Source organism: Tympanuchus pallidicinctus, unplaced genomic scaffold, assembly GCF_026119805.1.
Source record: "Tympanuchus pallidicinctus isolate F22 unplaced genomic scaffold, pur_lepc_1.0 scaffold15, whole genome shotgun sequence".
NCBI classification, from domain to species: domain Eukaryota; kingdom Metazoa; phylum Chordata; class Aves; order Galliformes; family Phasianidae; genus Tympanuchus; species Tympanuchus pallidicinctus.
This window is the reverse complement of record NW_026294669.1, coordinates 21,926,003-21,945,685: the sequence shown is the minus strand read 5'-3', so window position 1 is coordinate 21,945,685 and position 19,683 is coordinate 21,926,003. Positions and strand designations below refer to the sequence as shown.

Below are 19,683 nucleotides of genomic sequence, written 5' to 3'. Positions count from 1 at the left end.
TCTAAAGGCTCTGAAATGCTACCTCAGACTTTACAGGGACACTGAGTACTAACCTTGTTTTAGTAAAAATGTGATTCCATTAAGGCTTTTCCTAATTTGTGGTTTTACTTAAAAATTTTGAACATAGCTGTGAAATTCTATAAAATATCTGTAAATCATCTCTTTCCTTAAAGAGCCTGAAGTGCCGAAGAAAATAGAAGAGAAAATCAAAATTGCTGAGCCTAAAAAGCCAGAAGTACCACCAGCTAAAGGTACCTGACATTAATAAATACATGAAAATAATTTTTTTCCTTTCACTGATAAGATCTTTTTGATACTATTTATCCATATTTTTTACTTCATAAAATGTGAGCTTATATATTTAATTTTGGGGAACAGACTCTTTTCCCCTTGATATGTTCAAATGTATCCCAATCAAAATTGAGAGCAAAAGGTCTCTTTGGTAAAGGATATTATGTCTGCTTGATGCTCCTTGGTGTCCTTTTGCTTCTGTCTTTTTTCCATTTAATTACATTCAAATTTATTCAGATATTAATATTAGCATTAGTATTAATTTTAAGGTGCCAGAAGTGCCCAAGTTGCAGAAAAGAAAATACCAGTTGTGGAGCCTAAAAAAGTGGAAGTGCCACCAGCTGAAGATATTTGCCATTGTGAAACAAAATAACAGAATGGGAAATATCACCCTTTATTGTTTTAACATTGTAGAAGACAATACGCAAGACCTTTGTGGGATTTTCTTCTTTTGTTTAAGCTTAAGTGAACAAATGTTTTGATTTTTATTATGAGAAAAAGTATCTATATATCTTGATAATTGGTGAACTCCCTAGTACAGTTATGCTATTGTGCTTTAATGCTGTTTATGAAATTATCATAGAAAAAGTTAATAATATTTTTCAAGTGCCTGAGGTACCAAAGAAAGTGGTCCAAGAAGAGATTTCAGTTAAAGTACCAAAGAAACCAGAACCTCCACCAACTAAAGGTAACTGCTGTACATGATGAATTAAAGAAATACCCTTTGTTGTCTAGAATGTGATTTTAGTAAATTTATTTTCTGTAATTATAAATAGTCAATATTTTTTGTTGATTTTGTTGTAGTTTTTATATGTGAGAGACAGAGAAGCATAGAAGTTAACCTTTTTGTTAAGCAAAAAAAAATTGCCTCAGAAAATTTTCTATAGCCAAAGAAAAATAAATGATGCTCATAACGAAAACCACTGTTGTTTTTGATGTCCACAAGTTTTATTTTTGTCATGTCCAAAGTGCTAAGGAACTGTTTAAATTTCTTACGAATAACATAAGTTACTTTCTTTTAAGTGCCTGAGGTACCCAAGAAAGTGGTTCCAGAAGAAAAAGTACATGTTGAAGTTCCTAAGAAACCAGAACCTCCACCACCTAAAGGTACATGTTCAGTACTGATAAAATTGCACAGAAATTTTAATTAGTTTATCTGAATACTATCTTTTAAAGTCTGTGTTATCCTTTGCTATATTCTTACACGCATAAGTGTTATAGTTTGTGTTGTCTTCTTCCCTTATGAATAACTCTCAGTAACAGTGGCTATTACTGGTGCACATTAAAGAATATTAAAAACACATAGACTGTTTATAAGAGGGTTTTTTTTTTTTTTTCTGATAATGTTATCCTTTGAGCTATATTAAATTACAATTCTTAAAATTTCTGAAAGTAAGCAAATACGTATTTTTAAAGAACCTGAGGTGCCAAAGAAGATTGTTCCAGAGAAGAAATTACCAGAACCTGTGGCTGTACCTGAAAAACCAGAACCTCTACCAGAGAAAGGTAAGTCTCAACGTTAGTAGAACAATAAAAGCAGTATTTTTCCCCTTTTCTTTAAACTAATTTACCAGGCCTTCTGATTCTGAGATTTCAAATTGTATTTGTTCTATGTATCTGGATATGTTTGTGAAACATGCATAGGTGGATCGTTTAGAAGAATAGTGACAAATTTTGAATGTGTGAATTACTTGTCTTCTTTGCTCAAAATCATCTTACTATTTTGGATTATTCCTACTGTACTACTCACTACCTGCTTTGGTTAATAAAAACAGCGATAACTAATATCTTTGAAGTGGTAGCAGCAGAAGAAAAGTATCCATTCTAGCAGCTAACAGCAGACCATGTCAATGTTCTTGAAATACCAGAAGGTCTACCAAGAAAAGCAATATGCCATCACTCAATTCTTGAGCTTCAATTTCTATTATTAATATCTGTTAATAATAATACATGCAGTATTACTAATATCTTTTGTCCTGCACACTTTGTTTATAAATACTGTGATTTTTTTACTTATAGTGTAAATTACACTATCTGTTCATATATACCTCCACATATGGTGACATGAAATGTGTGTGTGTATGTATTTGAAAAGAAAAAAAAAACTGTGTTATATTTATCATTAAAACTAACATAAATGCTTGACAATTTTTTAATGTTTTCATTACAATTGTGCTTTTATGTATTTTGATTTACTTGAAGTTATGTGTTTGAGCAATCATTAAACTTAGAACTAATATCTTTTATATATGTGAAGTGACCAAGACAACTGTCCCAGACAAGAAAGTACCTGTTGCTGTTTCTCAAAAAACAAAGGCCATTGCAAGACCCCCCAAAACAAAGCCGTTTGTGGCACCTCAAGAACTAGAACCTGTGCCAGTAGTGCAAAAAGCAGAGCCTGATATGTTGCCTGAGGTTACAGGGCCTTTTGTGGCACCCCAAAAATCAGAGCTGTTCGGGATAGCAGAAGAATCTGAGACTGTTTTGGTACAACAAAAAACAGAACTTGTTGTGGCATCTGAGGAAGCACGGACAGCTGTGGCAGCCCAAAAAGCAGAGCTTTTAGTGGCAGCAGAAGAGTCTGAGACTGTTTTCCTACAACAGAAAACAGAACTTGTTGTGGCACCTGAGGAAACAAAGCCAGCTGTGGCAGCTCAGAAAGCAAAACTTTTTGTGGCAGCGGAGGAGTCTGAGACTGTTTTGGTACAACAGAAAATAGAACAGATTACATCTGAGGAAACGAAGCTGGCTGTGGCAGCTCAAAAAGCAAAACTTTTTGTGGCAGCGGAGGAGTCTGAGACTGTTTTGGTACAACAGAAAATAGAACTCGTTACATCTGAGGAAACAAAGCCAGCTGTGGCAGCCCAAAAAGCAGATATTTTTGTGGCAGCAGAGGAGTCTGAGACTGTTTTGCTACAACAGAAAACAGAACTTGTTACATTTGAGGAAACAAAGCCAGCTGTGGCAGCCCATAAAACAGAGCGTTTCTTGGTGCCTGAGAAACCAGAGTTTGCTGTGGTATCTGAGGAACCCAAGCCTGATGTGGCACCTCAAAAGCTAAAGCGTGGCGTGGTGCCATCAAAACAAAAACGTGTTGCTGAACCCCAAAAACCAGAGCCATTCATGGCCCCTGAGAAACCTGAGCTCACTGCAGCACTTGATAAGTCAGAGACAGTTGCAACATGCCAAAAAACAGAGTATGTTGTGTCCCCCAAAAGCAAACCTTTGGTGGCACTCCAAAAACCAGAACTTATTGTAACACTTGAAGAAACAGAGTTTGCTGCAGATTCCCAAAAATCAAAGATGGTTGTGGCACACCATGAGCAAGCACCTGTCACAGTGCCTGAGGAACCAGAACCTCTTTTGGCAGCCCAGAAACTAAAGCATTTTACAACAATTCAAAAGCCAAAGCCTGAAGTGGCATTTGAGGAAATAGAACCTATTTTGGAACCTGAAGAACCACCACTAGCCAAGCTGGTCAAAAAGTCAGAGATTGTTGCTGTACATAAAAAACAAGCTGCTCCACGACCAAAAGGTATATCTTATGAATAGGAAGTCTTTTTCTTGAATGTAGTATGATTCAATGCTCATATTAGAGCTTAAATGCATAACTAATATATACTAATATCTTTAAAGAACCAGTAATGCCTCAGAAGGCTGTCCCAGAAGAGAAAGTTCCTGTAACTGTTCTGGAAGAATCAGAACTTCCATCAGCCAGAGGTACATACAGTCATGAATATGCAAATACACATAATCTTCTCTTAAGCACTGTTTTAACCTCTTTGGTTCTGTCCTTTTTAATGTGAGATTTTAAATGGCGCTTGCCACAACAAATTGCACTGAGCATGAGTGTGTGACAGATTGTTTCTTAAGAACATTTCTCATCCTCTGTGTTTCAGTCTGTGTATTTATATTTAGATGTATTGTAAATGTAAAATGAACTAATATCTTTGAAGTGCCTGAGATGCGTGAGAGGGCTGTCCCAACGGAGAAAGTGCCAACTTCTGTACCTAAAAAACCAGGAACTCCACTTGCTAAAGGTATATGCAATGGTGAACCCCATCATTATTATGGTGGGTTTCTTAATTTCTGAGTTACTTGGAAATCTCATTTTAAATTGATCTTTTACTGTCATAATCTGGTATCTACCATGTTGGAGTCATGTACAAAATGTGAACCGCAATGAAAATAGTTCAAATGTATTTCCTCAGAATATTCAGGAAAAGAGATTTTCCAGGTGAAATACTGAAAAATTATTTAAGTAATATTAAAAATCTGAATACACTATAAATTAATGTAATGCTATTCCATTTCATTTTTTTCACAAATTCCCAAGCAAAGGCCAGAGAAATATGTTTTTTCTGTCATTGTGTTTTGATTCCCTCAAAACACAGTGAGAATCCTCATGTGAAGTACCATTTCACAGTGATGGAATGAAAGGCATAAAAATATATTTAATGAATACAAAAATACACAAATGTAAGAAGCATCAAGTAAAAAGATGATGCAGACAGCCAAAAGTTACCACATAAAACAAAATCATGAGTAACATGCTAAAGACATTGAAGTGCACCCATTCTCCATACATTGGACTTTGATCAGCTCATGCAAAGACAGTGTAGGCTTCCCACCCTCTCTCAAAAACTGAAGCTAAACAAAGAATTCCCACCTCCTGCGTGACATATTTGACACCCTGCACATTCCACAGGCTTGAAGCAAAACATCACTGTCAACCAACTGTAGACACAACAGTTTCTCAGGAAAGACTGTGCATGAATGTTACTGATTGTCTGTTAGTCTCGTCTAGGTCTGTACAACCCACTAAACTAGAATATACTAATATCTTTAAAGTGCCCAAGGTGCCCAAGAAAGCTGCTCTGGAAGAGCCCGTGCCAGTAGCTGTGCCAAAAAAGCCAGAACCAGCACCAGCCCAAGGTACATGTTGCCGTGAACATTATCAAGCAGAATCTTGCTGCTGATTACCTGATGTTTTTCAGTACTGCCACTGTGTGCGAATTGGGAACTCAGTTACCTGGTACTTCTACACACAACCCAAGGGATATTTTGAATTTATTGTTACATTTTCAAATTCTGAATCACCAGGCAGAAAAATTTCGATTTTTAAGAGCATAGCATTATCAGAATAGCACCAAACTTTATCGTCTTAAATTGAGACAGCAAAAGGTCTTCATGACTCAGTGACTGTCTCAGTGACCGTGTATTGTAAGCACAAGTCTTTCAAAATGAAAAGCCTGTTTTTATTCAGAAATGCACATACAGTGTGAGTCGGAAGAAGTGATGCCTTAGTAAGTGCTGAAAGAATAATTAGATACTTTGAGAGAATGCAATGGAGGAATGATTTATAAAATCCAAGTGTGGGAGTTGCTGCAATGAGGAGAGGACAGAAAGAAGAAATAAGATAGTGAGAGTGAAATGAACCAGTAGAGTGAAAAGTGTAAACAAGGACTGGAAATGCAGAAGGAGAGAAAGAGAGATGAAGGAATAACAGGGGGATTTGCGTTCCTACACCGCCTATGACTGTAGATAAGAGATGGGCTGAGGCTGTTCCCAAGGTGCTAACAGAGCTGAAAGTGGCAGTTTCTCTTTGTGGATAAGGAAGGCTGCAGAGTATGCAGAGGAGTATCCTCACTCACACTTTGCCCTTGCGTAACATCAACTTAACCTAACTACAGATGTTCTGCATCTGTGTGTGCTTGTGTGAGAGAGTGAGAAAGGGATGGGATTCATACCAGGAGGCCAGCTTGTTTATTTTCTTGCGCGTACCTTTGGTTTAGGTTTCATTGTTTGTCGTCCTGTATAGTATGTCAAACTGATGGTTACTAATATCTTTAAAGCGCCTGAAGTGCCCAGGAAGGCTGCTCGAGAAGAAAAAGTACCTGTGGTCACTGCCAAAGCACCTGAGCCTCCAGCAGCCAGAGGTACCTGACTTGGTGGATAACTTGACAGAGAAGATACTTAATCTGCTTCTCTTGAGCGTTGTCCTGCTCTCTCTTGGCCTGTCTTTGTTTTAAATCTGAGACTCTTGAAGCTGTGAATGTTGGGTAAACTGTGCAGCAGCGTCTGAGGTTTTGGTCTCGCTTTTGTGATGTTTAGCGTCTGCATTGCCCTGGTGTTTGTTCCTGTCTGCCCAGTCTTTTCATCACTGTAAAATGAACCCCACTAATATCTTTGAAGTGCCTGTGATGCCGGAGGCAGAGGTCCTGGAAGAGGAAGAGGAAGAAGAAGCACCGGAAGAGGCAGTACCAGTGGCAGAGCCTGAAGAGCCAGAAGCTGCTCCAGCTGAAGGTATACCGTGGTGTCCTGGAAGTGTCTGTCCTGCTCTCTGCAGGGCTGATGCAGTGCTGACTGCACTTCTACCCTCTGCCTTTCATGGGGAGGGATGTGAGCTGCATTTAGCCACCTTGTGTTTGTACATGCCCGTTTGGGCCTATGGCAGGGGGTGGTGCTGATCTGGGGCATGCGCCCTGCCATGAGCCCTCTTAGTCACTTTGCTGCAAGCAGTCCACCTGGAGGAAGCGTGGATGGTTGAAGAAGACTGCCTGTAGCATGCCAAGGGCTTGGTTTTCTGCTTTGCTGCTCACCATTGGGCTGTCTGCTGCTCTTTGTCCCTGTCAAGTAAAAGAAACTAATATCTTTAAAGTGCCTGAGGTGGTTGAGGAGGAGGAGCCAAAAGAAGAGGTTCCAGTGGTTGTTCCCAAGAAGCCTGAGGTGGTGCCCAAGAAGCCTGTGCCAGTGCCTAAGAAACCAGAAGCTCCTGCAGCTAAAGGTATTTTTCTGGGGAGTTATGCTTTTTATCTTAATGTCTTGATTAATTCATTTATTTGTTGCTTCCATTTTTTGGGGTTAAGATTTCTTGTGTCTCCCCCCTTGGCCTCTCTGTGCATTAAAATTCCTATGTGACTAACTTACAGCCCCTTTAGGAGTGTTTCAGTGTTAGAAGTACCTAAACTCTTCGACTTTGTCATCAGATTCTTGATCTCTTTTATTATTCATAACTACATCGTTAAGTGGAAATAATATCTTTAAAGTGCTTAAGGTGCCCAAGAAAGCTGTCCCACAAGAAAAAGAGCCTGGTGCCGAACCCAAAAAACAGGAATTATTTCCAGGCAAAGGTATGTGTCATCATTAGAGTATCATCATAGAAAGAAATATCATACTCTTCTGGACTTAAATTGAACTAATTTATGAATCATAATCTGAGATATATGTCTAAACAATATGATGTTGAATGTGGGGTCTTAAAAATGAGTCAGATAAGTTAAATCTAGGTCTTCTAAAATATTGGCAACTTCCTGACCTTTCTGTGATCTTTGGAAATTAAGATTTACAAAATGCTTACTTTGAAGAGAATAATATTCTGTTCAGAGGAACAACCTGCAGATACATCTTCATTGTAAAACACATAATGAAGCACCTTTACATTTTTTAGTTATCTTTATTCATTTGTGAATGCAACAGTATCAGTTCCTTAACTCTTTAAAAGTGAGTAGTTAATGATGGTAAACTGGTGGTGAATTTATTAGCCAAACATTGAAAATACTTGGTGATTATACAATTAGCACTTAAAAGGCTGTTAAGATGAGCCAAAAGAGTGAAGAAAAAATGAACATTTCTGTTGGTAATGAGATTTGCAAATAAGAAAGAAACTGTGGAGAACTGAAAATTAAACAAATGTGCAAAGAATAAAAGTAAAATGACAAAAAAAGTAACTGTTAAATAAAATCTAAGTTTCATAAAAAATTATTACAGTTGATCGAACAAACATGAGTGACACGCTAAAGAAATTGAAGTGCACCCATTCTCCATACATTGGACTTTGATCAGCTCATGCAAAGACAGTGTAGGCTTCCCACCCTCTCTCAAAAACTGAAGCTAAACAAAGAATTCCCACCTCCTGCGTGACATATTTGACACCCTGCACATTCCACAGGCTTGAAGCAAAACATCACTGTCAACCAACTGTAGACACAACAGTTTCTCAGGAAAGACTGTGCATGAATGTTACTGATTGTCTGTTAGTCTCGTCTAGGTCTGTACAACCCACTAAACTAGAATATACTAATATCTTTAAAGTGCCCAAGGTGCCCAAGAAAGCTGCTCTGGAAGAGCCCGTGCCAGTAGCTGTGCCAAAAAAGCCAGAACCAGCACCAGCCCAAGGTACATGTTGCCGTGAACATTATCAAGCAGAATCTTGCTGCTGATTACCTGATGTTTTTCAGTACTGCCACTGTGTGCGAATTGGGAACTCAGTTACCTGGTACTTCTACACACAACCCAAGGGATATTTTGAATTTATTGTTACATTTTCAAATTCTGAATCACCAGGCAGAAAAATTTCGATTTTTAAGAGCATAGCATTATCAGAATAGCACCAAACTTTATCGTCTTAAATTGAGACAGCAAAAGGTCTTCATGACTCAGTGACTGTCTCAGTGACCGTGTATTGTAAGCACAAGTCTTTCAAAATGAAAAGCCTGTTTTTATTCAGAAATGCACATACAGTGTGAGTCGGAAGAAGTGATGCCTTAGTAAGTGCTGAAAGAATAATTAGATACTTTGAGAGAATGCAATGGAGGAATGATTTATAAAATCCAAGTGTGGGAGTTGCTGCAATGAGGAGAGGACAGAAAGAAGAAATAAGATAGTGAGAGTGAAATGAACCAGTAGAGTGAAAAGTGTAAACAAGGACTGGAAATGCAGAAGGAGAGAAAGAGAGATGAAGGAATAACAGGGGGATTTGCGTTCCTACACCGCCTATGACTGTAGATAAGAGATGGGCTGAGGCTGTTCCCAAGGTGCTAACAGAGCTGAAAGTGGCAGTTTCTCTTTGTGGATAAGGAAGGCTGCAGAGTATGCAGAGGAGTATCCTCACTCACACTTTGCCCTTGCGTAACATCAACTTAACCTAACTACAGATGTTCTGCATCTGTGTGTGCTTGTGTGAGAGAGTGAGAAAGGGATGGGATTCATACCAGGAGGCCAGCTTGTTTATTTTCTTGCGCGTACCTTTGGTTTAGGTTTCATTGTTTGTCGTCCTGTATAGTATGTCAAACTGATGGTTACTAATATCTTTAAAGCGCCTGAAGTGCCCAGGAAGGCTGCTCGAGAAGAAAAAGTACCTGTGGTCACTGCCAAAGCACCTGAGCCTCCAGCAGCCAGAGGTACCTGACTTGGTGGATAACTTGACAGAGAAGATACTTAATCTGCTTCTCTTGAGCGTTGTCCTGCTCTCTCTTGGCCTGTCTTTGTTTTAAATCTGAGACTCTTGAAGCTGTGAATGTTGGGTAAACTGTGCAGCAGCGTCTGAGGTTTTGGTCTCGCTTTTGTGATGTTTAGCGTCTGCATTGCCCTGGTGTTTGTTCCTGTCTGCCCAGTCTTTTCATCACTGTAAAATGAACCCCACTAATATCTTTGAAGTGCCTGTGATGCCGGAGGCAGAGGTCCTGGAAGAGGAAGAGGAAGAAGAAGCACCGGAAGAGGCAGTACCAGTGGCAGAGCCTGAAGAGCCAGAAGCTGCTCCAGCTGAAGGTATACCGTGGTGTCCTGGAAGTGTCTGTCCTGCTCTCTGCAGGGCTGATGCAGTGCTGACTGCACTTCTACCCTCTGCCTTCCATGGGGAGGGATGTGAGCTGCATTTAGCCACCTTGTGTTTGTACATGCCCGTTTGGGCCTATGGCAGGGGGTGGTGCTGGTCTGGGGCATGCGCCCTGCCATGAGCCCTCTTAGTCACTTTGCTGCAAGCAGTCCACCTGGAGGAAGCGTGGATGGTTGAAGAAGACTGCCTGTAGCATGCCAAGGGCTTGGTTTTCTGCTTTGCTGCTCACCATTGGGCTGTCTGCTGCTCTTTGTCCCTGTCAAGTAAAAGAAACTAATATCTTTAAAGTGCCTGAGGTGGTTGAGGAGGAGGAGCCAAAAGAAGAGGTTCCAGTGGTTGTTCCTATGAAGCCTGAGGCGGTGATCAAGAAGGCTGTGCCAGTGCCTAGGAAGCCTGAGGCAGTGACCAAGAAGCCTGAGGTGGTGCCCAAGAAGCCTGTGCCAGTGCCCAAGAAACCAGAGCCTGTGGCTGTGCCCAAGAAACCAGAACCTGTACCTGTTCTTAAAAAACCTGAGGTTCCTCCATTGAAAGGTATATAGATCAGTGTCGTGAACAGTTTCAGTATTTTCAGTGATATGCACAGTGCTTATGTATTTGTGTATGCAGTGTCCCTGAAAATTTTATTCTTCATATTCTTAGTCTGTTTCTCATCGTTGGCGCTTTTCTGCATTGTGCTTTTGTATGTTTCATTATTCACAAATATGAAAATTAAATATCTTTCAAGCACCAGAAGTGACAGCAAGAACTGTCCTAAAGGAGAAAGTGATTGTTGAGACACCTAAAAAGCCAGAATTCAGAAAACCAGTGCCTCCTCCAACCGAAGGTATATATGTCTTGAAGGCACTTTCTTAGAATGTCTTTTCTGTTTCTCTTTCCTTTGTTTATAACTGTGTCTATACAATGTGTCTTGTTTGCTTCCTGTTCAGAACACATTCTTTTGTTGTTATGGACACTGTTACTCACTGTTATTTTCTTTGTGGTAGTTGTCATTTTCTTTTTATGTTTCATTCACACATTTATTTGCATGTAAATAAAATGTATTAATATTTTTTGAAGTGCTTGAGGTCCCCAAGAAAGTTGCCTCAGGGGAGGAAGTACCTGTTGCTCTTCCTAAAGTACCTGAACCTCTACCAAGTGAAGGTATTATTGTAAAGACAATTTAACTATTATTCCAAATGTATGCTTTAAAAAAAAAAATTCTTCTTTTTTCCCTATTCTAGTTCTTGTATTTTGTTCACTTCACATTTTAGATTATACCAATTTATGTTTTTGTCTCTTCTATTACAGTTCCATAGGAGAGAGCTAAATATTACTTTAAATATTTTCACATAGTCCTATGTTGGGTATTCTTAAGAGTATCTTTTATCATTCAATTTTAGGCAATAATCAATTCTCACTAAATTCACATTTCTTAAGACCTAGTATTTCTATTGCTGTAATCTTAAATTAACTAAGAACATTCAAGCTTTTATTTTCTCCAGTTATAAATACTCATCCAAAATTTATTTCGTTTATATTGTACTATCTCCATCCAATCCTGAATTACACTTGCAGATAAAGCATTTTTCTCAAAGAATGCATTAACTGCAAAATTAGCGGCATGACCTGATACTGAGTGATTATGTATCCTAACATTTATTTGTCTGTGTGTATTGGAGTAGCCTTCTTTTTATTGGTGTCTGCAATGATCTTATCATTGGAAACTTACACCAGTTATCAATGTTCTTTAAAGAATATGAAATTGAAAAGGAAAGTGAAGCTGAAGAAACAGAAGAAATTTCAGTAACAGAAGTAGAAGAAGCTTTACCAGTTGAAGGTATATAGATTACCTAGAGGCTATCTGACGGTTTCCTCATCCATTACTGCACAGATTTTCTTGCTCTGTTGTTCTTCACAAATATACCTATATGCTGTTAGTCTCCATGTATTTCTTTCCCTCTTACATGTTGCAAACAAGTTCAGATCTCTTAATTCTTCTAAGTATAATATGCAAAATATTTTAAGTGCTTTCACTTTGTTTCCTGTCAACTGGATTCTTCTTATTATTTGCTTTCCCATCTTTGTCCTGATGTTGTTAACAAGTTTTTTTAAGTGAGCTTGAATGTTTGTGTTTTGTGTAAGCTACAGAGCAATCGCCTAAAACTCTTACTCCCATTTGATCAATGAGATTTTTTTCATTAACTTCATTGGAAATGGAAAATTATCATCTTTATGTTCTCACTCTTCACATATCTACTGTGGTAGTATGTTTATTCTAAATATACCTAATGTTATTTAAAGCACCAGAACCTGAAAAGAAAATTCCTGAAAAGCGAAAGCCAGCAGTTCCTGCACCAGTAGAAGACATTAAACTGGCAAAAGAACTACTTAAAGGTATAAGCATTTGAAGCCACCATTAACAATGGAGATTCAGACATGTAATCCTCTTTAATTACACTGGTGAATCTTAAAAAGCGTGCTTTAAAACGTGTCACTGGATCTTTCTTCTGTATTATTACTCTAATAAGGCATTTTGCTAATGCTAAATCTTTATGAATTTTCAGCGTATTGTGGGTAAATAATATTTTTTTACTTACTATATTTTACTGTTATTATGACAAGTCAGTTTGCATGCATTCTTTTCAATAGTTCTGGAATAAATGAATGTATTTATGAGTATCTTTAGAAAGTTAACACGTTTGTTTATGCTTAACATAATTCTTCTACTTTTAACGTGTTCTTACAAAAGACAAGAATCCTCACCTGTTATTTGCTGATTCTGCTTTGTAAACATTGGTTTCAAATCAACTCTGCTTCATTTCACCCAACTTCTTATAAATAGCTAATCAACCAGAATCTTACCTTTGTAGCCCTTGTCTTTCTACAGTGTCACTTGTATTAACCAGCTATATGTATTTTTGAGAAACTTCTTTTTGGAATCAGATTATATATATGATAAAATTCAAATAATTTTCTTTAAAGCTCCTGAAGCAAAGAAGAAAGTTGTGACAGCAAAACCTGTTGAGGCTCCACAATTGGAACCCCCACCTGCTAAAGGTACCTACCTAATAAAAATATCTTTATTCTCTGAGGCATCTTTTGAACCAAGACTTACACCTTTCAGTATATTCTTCTTTAATTTGCTCAGAAATATCAAGTGGTGCCTTTATTAGACTGTACTTCAAGAATAGACTCTAGTCTTGAATAGGTATAGTCCATGTCCTCATTAAATTCCCATTTTACAATTTATGAGATGTAAAAAAGATAATAACGGAAGAGTAAGAAAGTTTTGTCATTTATGTTTATTCCAGTTCTCTGCTTACAGAGAAATAATAATACACTGTTTAAGTGTATGTAGCATTGTGCATCCATACTTGCTGTTTGTCTGACATGTAACTTTATTTCATGAAAAGACACTTCCAGAATTGGCTTATGAAAGATAAATTGAGCAAGACACTTTACAAGTACTGCTTTGCATTCTTCATATGTACTAGTGTTCTAAGCAACACCATATAAATATCTTAATGCTTCTTAGAGATTAAACTATGAATATCATAGTACAGGTGAAGGTAATGAAAGAGTTAAAACGTAAATATGATAACTCTCTTTGAATACATAACTCTTCTAGTTTTCTTAGTTCATACTTCGCTTTTGTTATTTTGCATGAAAATTTACTCTTGTGGATAGGCCTTTAAGACCACTGAACAAATGGTAATGGGAGGTTGATTGAAAATACTGACTTCAGTCTCAGCAATTTTTTGCTTTGAATGTTCAGTAGTGTACCAGCACTTTGTGTGTTTGAAGTTGTTAATTGTTAATTAGCTCTTCCTACTGGTATGAACCTATAATAAAATCTGGAATAATATTCTTCTAAGTTCCTGGACTTGTAAAGAAACCTCGTAGAATAATTCCTGAAGTTACCCCTCCACCGAAAGAAGAAGTTGTTTTGAAAAGAGGTACAGTAACTTATAGTGGCATAAAACCCTGGAATACTAACATTGTTCAGTGTGTTCTCCTAAGTAATGTCGCTTTATGTGGTGTGGAAAATTACATGAGTAGTGTACTACCTGATGGGTGTTTATCATGGAAAGAGTTTATAATTGAAGAGATAAAGCAAGGGCATGCCAAAAATTAGTTAAGTCCAAAGGATCTGTGCTGAAAACAGAGTAGAATGCTGAAAATCTGGTTCACTGTTGTAACTCTCTTCTGTTTTCTATTGTCTATAAAACCTGTACAAAAACTCAATTTTTCAGGGTCTTCAGTTCATGGACACCTATATATTTTCCTGTGATACTGTAGATTTTATTAAAAATCACACGTGACATTCTCTTTTATGGTTTTCTTGGAATTACTTCACTGCTCTCAAGATCCAGTGGCACTATTGGATATCATTCTCATTTCCTGCAAAATCTTGAGCCTTTCAGATTACTTTGTGCTCAAAGCTTAAAAAAGAAGTAGTAATACCCAGGCTCTTTGAAATACTGAATGATCATTTGTGCCCTTCAAATTTTAGACAATCCAATTCCACAGATGTTCAATTTTTCAGATGAATCTCGTTAGATAGTCAAAATGCATATCTGACAGGACAAAAATAACTAAAATGTAATCCGGACAAGATATAAACTAGAGCTCTCCAAATACAACAATTGAAAATTATTGTTTTCTTCTCTGATGGAAGTCAGTAGATATTTAATCCAGAATCCTTCATTTTGTCCCTGAAAATCACCTATAACTGAAGTTATTAATGCATAATTATGTGGTAATTGATCTTTAAATTGTAATAGATGAAATTTTTCTCTCAGAAGAAAATACGAGACTGACAGACATCGTTCAAATGTTGTATATGGACATTTATCTGCTAACTAAACTCTCATAGAATTAATCCAATATTCACTCACCACAAATGCAAAGATACATTAAGAACAGTTCCTAAAATGTGTTAAGAAAGCACTAGGAAACTGCAGTGATGTTACTTAATCTAGTAGGACATTTTGAATTTCATAGTGGATATTTGTAGATTAAAAATAGCTTGACATGAAAAGCTGTTGTTAACTAACATGCTTGATGAATACTGTGTAAATAGATAATATTATTTTAAAATATATTTTATCTTCCATTATTCTCCTGAAATACCTACCCATAATATCTTTTCCATGAAAGTTCTATGATAAGAAATCGTGTTCTGTCATACACAGTTAACATCTTTCTACTCAAAGAGAGTGATCTTAAAACATCTTTTTGCTCTACATTACTTTTAAAATGCTTTCAGTATAGTATTTTACTGTGTATTTCATATGCCTATTTCTTCACTGATTGTATATGTTTAGGCTTCTGTCTTGCTCACTATCTATCTTATTCATTTGTTTACCCGTGCTTTAAAAACTGAAATTACTTTTCTTTTAAAGTTCTTAGAAAGAAACCAGAAGAGGAAGAACCTAAACCAGAGAAAGAACCTAAACCTGAAGTTAAACCAGTACCTACACCAGTAGAAAAAATTAAGAAACCTGAAGGTACTAGCTTACATTCAAATCTATCTGGTAGAAAACTTTTGTGGAAAAGAAAAACAACAAACAATTTAAAAAATATTCTCTGCAACTCAGAGTTCCAAAATTCTCTCAATTTTAAAATTCAGATTTGAATAGATGAGCTTCATAAATGTAATTCTGTGAATCAGAGCTTTGCTGGGAAGCACCACCAAATTTGGCATGCACATTGGGATCTGAATTCTACAGTGTGTAATCTGACTTGTCAATCTAAGTGTAGAAGAGAAATTTACAAGTATACTGTAAAACTGATTTTAAAAATTGCAGTGAAATGGTTAATCCAAATATTCTTTCAGTCAAGGTCTTGCAAATATGTGTCCTTTTGTCCATTTTACTGCTTCTAATTTGTTCAAATCCTAGCCTTAAAAATACATGTTCTTCAGCAGTTTGAGACATTAGGTTTTAAGTTTGAAAAGAGTGAAGACTTTTAATTATATTGGAGAGTGAGGTATTTAGAGATCCAAGGTGTTGCAGTATATCTTACAAAATAATGTTTTAAAGTCTCAGAAGTTCCCAAGAAGAAAACTGAGATACCTGTCATTAAAAAGGAGGAGAAACATGTTCCTGAACCACCAAAAGGTACATATGTGTGATGCTATTTTCTTTATTGCAGCAACTAAATTTTTTTAATTGCTGCATTTCGCGCTGAATTAAATGAATGCACTGTTGCCATTCCTTCTGTCCATGACAGTTATATACGTGTTAACTACTTTGCATTCTTCAGGATTTCTTTTTGTCTTTGATTCTTCAGCGCTTGAAAAATTTATCTTTTTTTTTCTATTTTATCTTGCTTTTAAAGAGCTCATCTCCAGTAAATTTCTTGCTTGCTGGCAAAATTTGTTGAAAACAGTTAGGTCTGTCTTCCATTAACTCTGTCTGTATTGTTGCTTGGAAATTTTATGTCCAATGAGATTAGAAATTATGTAAATTAACCTGTTTGTAATTGTTGTGTTTCAAATACTAGAACCTAAGCAGGCAGCTATCTCAGTTCCTGGGCCTGAACCTAAACCTGCCGTAGGTAAGACTTCTTTAGCCATGAATACCAGTGCAATCTTACTTGTACATCTTTTTCATTTAGAGTTTTTTTTCCTTAAAAATGACATTAAAAATACATATCAGCCATAGTACTATAAAGACGTACACTCTGCAGAGCATCTTAGAGAATATCATGCTTAAAACCAAAGTATTCATTGAGATAAATAAATGAGAACTCCTTTATAATTTTTTTTTTTTTCCTACAGCTTTAAAATCTCCGAAACCAGCAGCAGAACCAGCACCAGCTGTTACTACTGCACCAGTGACAACTCCTGTTGTTGGAAAGAAAGCAGGTATTTATGATAGTTCTATGCTACTTACAGGGTTTTTCTCTATAGATACCTAAATACGTGAAAGATAAAGACAATTAACAGCTGTACAATCGTGTAACTCATTCATTACCAGGTAATTTAGATCCTGTTCCAGGATCCTGATATCCTTGATACTGCCACCTGATGTGAAGCTTATCTCTGTGGAATTCCACTGAGATGAATCTGTACTATTATTTCTGGATTGTGAAATGTATGCTTGGATTTTTTTCCTACTACGAAGTTTGTGTATTCTGTTTATTCATGTTGTTTATGTTCTGATGTATGTCTTGTGAACTGCATCTTGAATCTTCTGTGTTGTAAATGGATGATTACACACATTTCTAAATAATTCCTGCCATATTTGATCTTCTGCTTTCAATAACAATACTTTGTTATTGAAATCCCAAGGGAAAGTGGCAGCAGTGTTGAAGAACCAGCGTATTGATAGCTTAATATGATATGCTTAGGGCTCTAAGTCCTACTCCACTATGAACAAATCATTCGTTCTCCTCCCCAAAGCATTCTAAGTCTGAGGTCCATCAGTAGATCTGATGTAGATGCTGGTCAGCCTTTGATTAGATGACATAGTGGCACTGCTATCCATTTTATGTAGGTAACGGGGTCCTAAACTATTGTCCTTGAACCATTACTTTCTGCTGCTTTCAATCTGGATTGAATATGGACTGGTAAACTACTGGGATGATGCTCTGTACCGTGACATTTTGCCATCTGTGCTGTTTTTATGTATCATTCTTATCTTTTTTTGTTTCGTTTTGTGTTTTGTTGTATAGTCTGTTGTGCGAAGCAAAATTGTTCTATGTTCACTTTATTTCAGGTATAGCTGGAAATTTTGTCTTAAAATGTGTTGTTCTTGATGCTTGTTCTTTTGGATTTTAACTCTCTAAATTACCTGTGAAATCTTTGTAGCTGCAGAAAAACCTGATGCACCATCTTTACTAAAGCATAAAGGTAAAATGCCTCCAGTGGAAGAAGACAAGACTGAGTCAATTGTGTTAAAGAAGATATCAGTTGAGAAACATGCACATATAAAAGAGAGACTAAGTCCTAAAGAGACAGTTCTGGACGTTCAGATGGTAGAGCCATTTGAGTTAAAAACTTTGCTGGAAACTGCTGGTGGATTATTAAAATCAGAACGATGTGAGCAGGAGCAAGTAATTCTTAAATATTTTGTGCTGCCTCCTGAAGGAGAGGAGCTAGAAATGACTCCTTTAATTTCAAGGACTCCTACCCCTACAGGTGAGACAAAAGAAGTTGCAATGGGTCATGTTACTTATGAAAAGAATGAACCACTACTAGTTGATGAGGAATTGCAATTGATCTGTATATCGTCTGAACACGAGGAAACTGTTTGCAGAGAAGAAAAGAGGGATGAAGCTAAACTGGCTGTTCATGAGGAAGGTGATATAGAGAGAGTCTCTGACAAGTCTAGGCTTCTTCAGGAAAGAGAGATTCCTGCATATGAAAAAGGAGGGGAAAACGAATCAACTTCTGTACCTAGTCTTATACCCAGAGGGCCTTTTGATCCCAGAGACAAGAAGAGATTTGTAAGAACAGAGAGAAAATCGAACATAAGTTTGCAACATGAGGAACCTCCCATTAAGAATAAAACCTCATTTGTGAAGACTGTCACACAAGCAGAAATATCTGGTAATCCTCTGCTTACCACTGAAGAAAAGAGAGGAGAATTTACTCTAGAGAAATCAGAAATTACCCCTGGAGAATCCGTGAAGGACCGTGGTATGCAGAAGAATGCTCAACAGGTGAAGAAATCTGGTATGACAGTAGCTGAAATTCCTATGTATAAGATTCTTAATAAAGAAACAAAGAAAATGGAAATTGTTCAAGATCATGAGAAAGATGAGAAAAGGGACTTTACATCATTGAATCTACATCCCTTAGAACTGTCTGATGAGACTACTGAACCAGCACTGAAAGAAGACCTAGAACACCTCAATGAAGAAAATGTAATCTCTAGAGTAAAAGCTCACAGAGACTTTGAACAGTATGTTCTTTATCCACAAGTAGTGGACATGAAAACAGGAGAAAAATATTCTGCAGAGGAAGAACCCATTGAACTTCATTATGAGGAGGGTTTAGAATCACTGTTGACTGAGAAAGCACTACTAAGTGATAAAAAACCAGGCAGAAGGATTATATCAGAGAAGCAAGACAAAACTATTTTCAGCAGCCCCTTAAAAAAAGACAAATTTAGACAATCAAATGCCCCTGAAGAGCTGCCCATGGGAAAACAAGAATTTGATACAGAGATTATAGATGAAGGAATGGAAAGAGAAGTTTCCATAAGAGAACATGAAAAGGGAGTTGGAGATGAAATAGCTAACAGAAATGAGTCAGCAAAGAAAGTTCCTATTCAGCCACCAAGGAATCAAGATAAAAAACTATTTCAAAAGCTTCATACCACTTCATATGAAAGTGAAAAAGCTCCGGATGTCAAAAGCAGCAAAATTAAAACTGAAGAAAAGAAAGCTCCTCTGACTGTAGAAGAAGTGAAGCTTACTGGAGGAGCGCTTCAAGAGATAGAAGGTATATCAGATGAAAAAACAGCATCTGAAAATGACTTTGGAAAAAGCACATCTGTTACTAAGGAAAAAGAGAAAGAAATGCTTCCAGGCAGAATGACATCAGGTAAAGGAATCCCTGAAAGCAGAGAAATCACTTACTCCTCCAGCATAGGTAAGATAATCACTCCCAAGAAAGTGGAAGGAGGGAAGGAGTACTGGAAATCAGAACCTGCTCATGTGATTGAGCAGGCCAGTAGCCTTTTGAGTGGTGACAGGAATTTGGATGCATCTGGTGAATCACATCAAGTTCTGGATGTTCCTGTTAAGCCTCATGCAAAGCGAGGTGAGGAAGACTACTGCCAAAT

At 37.2% G+C, this 19,683-nt stretch overlaps 3 protein-coding genes across 9 annotated transcripts in view; all 3 read left to right on the top strand.

Annotated features, from left to right (window-relative positions):
- The window catches only part of TTN (titin), a 239,716-nt gene that overhangs the window by 118,381 nt on the left and 101,652 nt on the right, over positions 1–19,683 (top strand). For all 7 annotated transcript variants that reach the window (XM_052675513.1, XM_052675512.1, XM_052675511.1 and 4 more), the window contains 10 exons: positions 174–251; positions 899–979; positions 1,315–1,398; positions 1,708–1,797; positions 12,869–12,943; positions 13,762–13,842; positions 15,292–15,396; positions 15,931–16,008; positions 16,394–16,447; positions 16,671–16,757. In XM_052675513.1, coding sequence (XP_052531473.1) covers positions 174–251; positions 899–979; positions 1,315–1,398; positions 1,708–1,797; positions 12,869–12,943; positions 13,762–13,842; positions 15,292–15,396; positions 15,931–16,008; positions 16,394–16,447; positions 16,671–16,757 — 813 coding nt within the window. The remainder of the gene's footprint in view (positions 1–173; positions 252–898; positions 980–1,314; positions 1,399–1,707; positions 1,798–12,868; positions 12,944–13,761; positions 13,843–15,291; positions 15,397–15,930; positions 16,009–16,393; positions 16,448–16,670; positions 16,758–19,683) is intronic.
- Positions 5,057–8,513, top strand: LOC128076961 (titin-like). Its single transcript, XM_052675564.1, has 6 exons — positions 5,057–5,226; positions 6,147–6,230; positions 6,487–6,597; positions 6,953–7,078; positions 7,341–7,424; positions 8,386–8,513. Exons 1-6 carry the CDS (start codon positions 5,064–5,066, stop codon positions 8,511–8,513), a joined length of 696 nt encoding a protein of 231 aa, XP_052531524.1. The 5' UTR covers positions 5,057–5,063.
- Positions 9,363–11,422, top strand: REC8 (REC8 meiotic recombination protein). The gene is made up of 4 exons (XM_052675569.1): positions 9,363–9,473; positions 9,730–9,840; positions 10,196–10,438; positions 10,632–11,422. The coding sequence occupies exons 1-4, from the start codon at positions 9,368–9,370 to the stop codon at positions 10,757–10,759; spliced, it is 588 nt and encodes a 195-aa protein (XP_052531529.1). The 5' UTR covers positions 9,363–9,367; the 3' UTR covers positions 10,760–11,422.

Excerpts from the sequence above, each read along its gene's own strand:
- LOC128076961 (XM_052675564.1), top strand. The coding sequence starts at position 5,064 with ATGAATGTTACTGATTGTCTGTTAGTCTCGTCTAGGTCTGTACAACCC. Across the intron at positions 5,227-6,146 it reads AGAACCAGCACCAGCCCAAG|CGCCTGAAGTGCCCAGGAAG; the intron begins GTACATGTTGCC and ends ATATCTTTAAAG. Across the intron at positions 6,598-6,952 it reads AGAAGCTGCTCCAGCTGAAG|TGCCTGAGGTGGTTGAGGAG; the intron begins GTATACCGTGGT and ends ATATCTTTAAAG.
- REC8 (XM_052675569.1), top strand. The coding sequence starts at position 9,368 with ATGGTTACTAATATCTTTAAAGCGCCTGAAGTGCCCAGGAAGGCTGCT. Across the intron at positions 9,474-9,729 it reads TGAGCCTCCAGCAGCCAGAG|TGCCTGTGATGCCGGAGGCA; the intron begins GTACCTGACTTG and ends ATATCTTTGAAG. Across the intron at positions 10,439-10,631 it reads TGAGGTTCCTCCATTGAAAG|CACCAGAAGTGACAGCAAGA; the intron begins GTATATAGATCA and ends ATATCTTTCAAG.